This window comes from Cyprinodon variegatus, unplaced genomic scaffold, assembly GCF_000732505.1.
Source record: "Cyprinodon variegatus isolate N-32 unplaced genomic scaffold, C_variegatus-1.0 Scaffold628, whole genome shotgun sequence".
NCBI classification, from domain to species: Eukaryota; Metazoa; Chordata; class Actinopteri; order Cyprinodontiformes; family Cyprinodontidae; genus Cyprinodon; species Cyprinodon variegatus.
In genome coordinates, this window is record NW_015151081.1 from 370,220 (window position 1) to 377,263 (window position 7,044).

The following is a 7,044-nucleotide window of genomic DNA, read 5'->3' on the forward strand; positions in this document are numbered from 1 at the left end:
TAGGTCACTTTGATGTCCAGAGCTTATAATGCACATTTTCTTAACTTAAAAAATAACACAGGTTTAGGACATTCTGGAGAGTTCCAGAAAGGCCTTTTTTGTTTAGAAAGCAACCTATACATTTCAGAAAATGATGCAAATCACATCATAATATAAAGCGTTTTCTGAAAATTACCAATAGCCTTGAACATTCTCTGTCATATCTGGTATAATAATTAATGGCTTCAACAAATGGAACATATAGGCTCTGGAAAAATAGGTCCACCTTAAATTACACCTGAGTAAAACCCAAACGTATCAAGACAGTTGGGTTTGTGGGTATCATTTAATTTCATGAAACATAGCCTGTAAGTTAAAAAAGAATAATTCTTGTATGTTTTAAAATAATGAGTTAGGTCCTGTGTGTGGGAAAGTAGTGTGCAAGTCCTGGGTAAGAAACCTCCACATAACGAAAAAAAATGCAAAATTACTAGTAAGCTCTAGTTAACTATGAAAATAATGTTACAGTATGCCCTTAACATTGACCAAAGCTATGATTTTATAATATGTGGGAGACAGACTAAAGAAGTTATGGATTATACGTAAACATAACTGTGAAGTTCTGTGTGTTATACTTATAGTTTTGTATAAGCAACTGTACACACACTGAAAAATACACTGACTGCTGTAGAAATGCTGGGTATTAAGTTTGTGTAATGTGATCCAAACTTTTGTATTGACATTTCAAGACTATACTCAACATTCCAATACAAAAAGACATCTGTAAAGTCAAGAAAATATATTTGGTATTACTTTTTCTTAACTCTTAGGCTTTCATACTCTGTTTAATCTTTTGTGTATAAGACAAAAACATAACAGGCTTACATAGATTTGGTCATTGCAAAAGCGCTTCTGCATCTCGTAGAGCAGGCTACTGTCAGTCAATTCACTGAGGGATGCAAGGTCATCATTGGGAGCTGGAGGCATCAGCTTGACCTAAGGAAACACAATAAATTAAATATGAATTCAGAAAGAGGGGTTTAGCTATTTTTAATGTTGCTCCCCTGTTACAAAAGTGTAAAAACACTTTTTCTGGTATTTTATCTTCACTTTTGGCTTTTAACATCTGGAATAAGCATTGTGTTGAATTTTGAAAGATTGACTAAACAGGGCTTTATGATAGAGTTTTTGTGTTTAGGCTTATATAATAAGCTGATGAAGATTCTCAGTCATCTTATATATCATCACTTATATATTAAGGCTGTGTCAAAGCAGAGGTGAACTCTCTTAATCAAATAGTTGGTAACTGGTTACACTAGATATTATTTAGCAGTATCACGGATGCTGAATATATTAATTAGCCACCTTAACATATCTTTTAAATTGTAAAAAAAAATTAGATATCAAATTTACATCCACTACAACTGCTAACTTATGTATGTTGCAGTTTATTAAAGGAGCAATAAGTAAGAAAATCATTCTCATCTGTCACCAGACCTGAAAGTAACATGTCATGATCTGCCCAGATAGCTGATCTTAATTGTCACCCACCTGCCTAATTCTGCCCAGTCTCTAATTATCACTCATCTCATCCACCTGCATCTGTTGCTTTATATCCGGCTCAGCCCAGCTATCGGGGCCAGGTCATTGTTTGATTGTTGTACGTCTGTTTCCTTAGTTTTTGAGTTTATTCCAAGGTTCATGTTCCCATCCCCGGAGGCCAGTGGGTTGAGAGGGTTACAGTGTTTGTCTTGTCTCCTTGTTGTGTTTTGGGTCTTTCCCGCTGAGTTTAAAGTTTTTCACATATCCTGGTGTCTTGTCTTGCCTCCGTCCCTCAACTCCTGAGCCTGCCTGTGCATATCTGCCTGAGCTTGCTTCTGTGAACCTGCCTGAACACTCTGTGGATTCCTAGAACCCTGGATATGTCTGTTTCTGTGCGATTCGGAACCCCTGACCAGCCTGCAGACTTCTGGATTCCAGAACTGTCCTGCCTGATCTGTTTTCCCTGAGCTGGATTGAATTCCTGCCTGTTCACTGAGGTTGCCGCAGCTCCTTATTGCTCCTTTAGGCTTTAAATTTCAGTTTAACTTCAATATAACAATTTTCTTTATAATCCAAAGGCACTGTAAGAAGGCTCATCATGAAATGGACTGTGAGGCAAACTTACCTGCTCAAGCTTGCTGGGTCCAGAGCTAAAGGGGCTATCGAGGCCATTATCCTGAGAGGGTTGTTGGCTTAGTGCTCCACTTGCCTCTCTGAACATTGTACACCTCTCTAGCAGACTGTCCCGCTTAGAGATTGAGAGACCAAGCGGGTTCCTTTTTAACAAACAACACGAGAAGTAAAGAGATTGTATAATAGGCAACATGATACCAACTTGACAGTATATTGAAATGTAATATTAATTATAATTAATCATAATTTACAGAGTACAAAAGAAAACTGTGCACATGCAAGAGTTAACCCACAAAGTCTTGAGAGGCGTGCTGAAATCGTAGGAGCCCCCATCATAACGCTGATCAGTAGAAGGTTGGGGAGCAGTGGGATCTTTTAGTCTCTGCAACCAGCTCTCTTCTGCATTCAGCAGCATCTCTGCTATGGGTTCTGACACAGCAAGATCTGTTGATTACAAAAAAAATAAATAAATAAACATCAGATTAGCATACAAATCTCACATTCCCAAAAAAATCTTTAATTTCATGTACTGCAGATCTCAGGCTAGTGTTCAACTTCCTTATCTTTCTTTGGAAGCAATCAAAAATTTATTTCTAAGGTGAAGACGACAGTCCTTCTCTCAATATAATCAGTTCTTTAAAATTAGTTTGATAACACTTTACTTATAGTGTGAATCAATCCAATGAAACAGAGGAGATGAGGTTTAGGATTTCACTGACTGTAATAATCCCTAAGAGAGCCTAAAGGAGAAATTATTGGTTTGGGATTTTATTATTTCTACATGACAGACAGCACCCCTGATAGCTATCTCTTGTAATTTTTTTCCCATGGTTTGGAAAAATGAAAAACATGCTGCTCTAAGTTTGAAGTATGCCGATTGTCTCAGCCTTTTGGAATTTGTCTCTGTGTTTTTTTCTCTACATCCAAGTATGGCCTGTTGATTAAGATCAGAGTTAATTAGTCACAGGCTTGACTAAATTCAGAGAGTTAATAACCGGCAGCCAAGGCATTCCATCCTGCAAAAATGGAGGTTAAAAGATAAATCCAAAAGCTCCAGTAGGACACATTTCATCACCGTCACACTGCACTGAGCTCCAAACTCTTTAGATTAGCATGTCTGTATATTTGTTCATGGAGTGAGAGAATCTTTTTGGATTTAGTGACACTATAACCACAGATGTCGGTTTTATTTTAAAGGATAGACCAAGAAAATTGTTCATAAATATTGAGTGGACAGGAAATTGTACTTTGCAGTTTAAACATGAGTATATGAACATTTTAAATAAGCCCTGAAAACAAAGTAGATTTTTTTAACAAACAAAAATATTTAGTTTTTATAAAAGGCAACTGAAAGAACATGTTTTACCTTTGTTGTGATCAATTGTCGCTGATATAACCGAAACTACTCCCCTCTGAAGACACACCCCTCTGGCGGAGGTTTTAAAAGAGCCAACTCCCTGTTTTAACATTCTATTTTGCAGGTGGCCCTGTGCCGCTAAAGTCTAGTCTGAGAGCTCCCAAGCTGAAGCCTATGCTAAGTAGCAACCAAATCCCTCCAAACAAGTCTGCGTTTGGTGGACCGAGTCAGACTGCCTTTTTCCTGCAATTCAGAAAGAGGCTGAACTCAGTGATTTATTCTTCCTGTGATTCAAACAGAGTTGAGCGCAGTGTTTCCTGAATCAGTAACTAAGCAGAGACAAAGATGAGCTAATCCAGCTCTGCTAACCTGAACCTGACCGCCGAACAAAAGGCCCCCCAATTGCTGTTTGCCAAAGGATCCAAGGAAGCCCCCAGACCCGTGACTGCCTGAGAAAGAGCAGCACCAAGGAGGTGCTGCAGAAGGCTGTGGCTACAAGCTCACCACCGTATCTAAAAGGGAGACGTCCCGTGCTACCATGAGTTATAAAATTTACCCCCTTGCAAAATTGACTTTTATTATTGCATTGGATTGATCCAAATCTCTTTGAGCTGCTGTTGGGCACGGACTGGACTGCTGACGCGGCGTGCAGAAAACCGACAGAGCCGAAGGCCTTCACTCCACTGAACCAAAACAGTAACATCATCCTTCCCCCTGTTTTAATAACCTTTATGATTCAACTGCTGATGTTTTTCAGAGTTTTAACTGAATGCTAATGTTCAATGTGTTGTTTAAGCTAACTCCTGCATTTGAATGGCTAGCATTGTAGCTCCAGCTACCTCATGCTGAACACGTTATAGAGGCTACATTGTGAGCTTACCCTTTCTATTTTTCAGTTGGACCTGACCAGACCAAAACCAGAATCCCTGGGGCCAGCTAAGCTAAGCTAACGGGTCTTTAAGCCTCATTGCTGCTTAATGCAAGTCATTATTCATTTTTCACCATAAAACTGAACAAAAAATTCACTGTTTTGCCTGCAGTTAACATCTCTGCGACAGTTTATTTTTTTCACATTTATCTGTTGCTATTTTTAAAGGACACTTTCAAAAGCATTAAGCCTTAAACTTCGACTTTTAAACTCCTCTTTCCCTTTTATTTCTTTATTTTCAGTAGTGTTTAGTGTCTTCTTAGTCATTACATATAATACTGTGTGATTGCAGCTAATAAAGGTACCATTGTATTTTTGTGTTTATTTTACACAATGTACAATTTATCACTCAGGCTGGATTCACTTTTTTTAGTAGCATCGGAATGAACATATTTATTTGGTTGGTGATTACAACGTTGCTGATAGCCATAGTCTAAATTACTAAATTGGTGAAAGACAACTGGAACACCTAGATTCAGGAGACCAACCTTTGAGGTAAGAGGCTAAAACCCTGGTCAGTAAGCAAATTTAAGCTATAATCATTCAACTGATAATAATTAATAGTTTTACACTTGATCTTAAAGACCTATTCATTAAGTATAAATTCCAGTTCTAGTTATTTAATATATTCATAATTTTCTGATAAACTCTCACAACACCTTGCAGCTAATGTCTAAACTAATTAAAAAAGTATAACTGGGTCTGACCTAGGAACTAAGCCTGTCCAAAAAGATTTTATGCTCAATTGCCTTTCAGGTCTTAAAAAAGCCCAACAATGTAACCTAAAAAATTCACCCTTGCTTTTAAAATATTCTAGTCTGTAAATATTTTGTGCCTTTAACGTTTAAATATATTAGTTTAAAAAAATAAATACATTTAAGCATTTCTTAATTTTGCCTTTCAGGGGTGCTACACAAGTTACCTATATACATTATTTATTGATGTCTAGTTTCAAACCACCACAATAATTTCATGTTTGAATGGGCTCTTTAGACATACAAAGGACACTTTTTATAGGGAAAAATTCCGGCTTATATATTTCCCTTTCACTTCACAATTAGCTTCGACTTTTAAGGCCTTTCATATGGACAAGATGGCTGCCTAAATGTGGTAAGTCACCTTTGCTGTACAACAGGAATATCACCAGATATTATCCTCAAAGAATTCTGGACTTTAATGTGAATGCATACACTTCTGCATGTGAAAACAAAGTTACTAACAATTCTAAAAGAGTTAAAAAAGAATCCACTGGACTTTTTTTCCAAGTTTGAAGACGTTTCGCTTTCCACCCGGGAAGCTTATTCAATTCAAAATGTCAGAAATAGCGTTAAGTTTGAGGCTTTATAGAGTGGACCAAAAACAAAGCCTTGTTTTGGGTTAGGAAATATGCAAATTAAACCGGACGAATGGGTCCGTCCCTTTGGAATGTGGGTCGTTTGGGTTCATTGTTAGCCTGCCATACCCGATACCTCTCTATGTCTCAGAAAGGGTGGTCAAGAGAGGGAATTGTTGGCCTGGCTGAACAGGCGAGTTGTTCTGTTCCAATGTAAGAGGGTGAGGGTTGCGATGATATTGGGAAGGAATCAACTCAATTGCTGCACGTTTTTTTGAAAGCTGAAATCTTTCAGAGTCCAGTCCCTCTGTTTAATTGTTTTTTCTTTCTTAAAACCGATGGCTTCCTTCACACCCATCTCAAACCACCTATCTTCTTTATCAAAAATGTGAACATTCTGAAATAGCAATATGACTGACATGCTGGGGACCAGAGCAGTGTGTCTTAGCCTGCAGCTAAAAATTTGCTTAAAAGATTGTTTAGGGAATTCCAAGCCCTATACTGATATATCTTATCCCAAACTATACATGGTCTTCCTGTTTAGTGCTTTAACAACAACTTTACTTACACATAATTCTATTTCAACAGAAGCATTAGCTGCCATAAAGGAGAAAATAAGGCTTTTAAAAGAGATCCATAATCACATATCAAACACATGCATAAATTTCAGGTGTATGGTTCAGTTGTGACTTATTATTTATTCATATATTTCCTAAAGATCGGCGGCTACCTGTCAAAACAGGAACAGATGTTCACCAAAAACATCTGAGAACAAGTATTTAGCACAAAACTGCCCTAATTATTTTTTCCCCCTGTGGTCTGCTTAAATAAAGCACAAAACAAAGGATATTCTTAGATAAGGACAGAGATGTTGTTACTGTAAAATGTTTTGTAACACCCTCTATATTTTGGTATTGTGCTTATATGCAAAAGCAACATGCACACATATATGCACATGTATTTATGTCTTAAACAAAACGTATCCCTTTACTTATTCTGCTTTATATATTTCAACTTGGTTGAACATGTTGCTCTGTCCAGCTGTAGTGTTGTTTTTTATTTTCATGCTGACATACTTTATCAGTGTGAATTTGTATGTTGAGCGTATTACCAGATGGCTTGTCTTGGTTGCAGTTGAGCAAAGTCGGGTTTGCTCCATACCTCAGGAGCTTGCAAACAATGCTGATCTGTAAAAAACAAAAAAACAAATAAAACATCATCTGTATTTTTGTAATATCTAAGAAAAAGAAATGATTTGATGGTTGAGTGGAT

At 37.3% G+C, this 7,044-nt stretch overlaps 1 protein-coding gene across 5 annotated transcripts in view; it reads right to left on the minus strand.

The window, feature by feature from the left end:
• Positions 1 to 7,044, minus strand: part of myo16 (myosin XVI) — a 133,959-nt gene that overhangs the window by 62,126 nt on the left and 64,789 nt on the right. For all 5 annotated transcript variants that reach the window (XR_001481802.1, XM_015393166.1, XM_015393168.1 and 2 more), the window contains exons 8-11: positions 6,884 to 6,959; positions 2,448 to 2,598; positions 2,147 to 2,297; positions 865 to 975 (exon numbers count right to left, since the gene is read on the minus strand). Coding sequence is in view for 4 of the 5 variants with exons in the window: in XM_015393166.1 (XP_015248652.1) it covers positions 865 to 975; positions 2,147 to 2,297; positions 2,448 to 2,598; positions 6,884 to 6,959 (489 nt within the window). In the remaining variant the exon portion in view is untranslated. The remainder of the gene's footprint in view (positions 1 to 864; positions 976 to 2,146; positions 2,298 to 2,447; positions 2,599 to 6,883; positions 6,960 to 7,044) is intronic.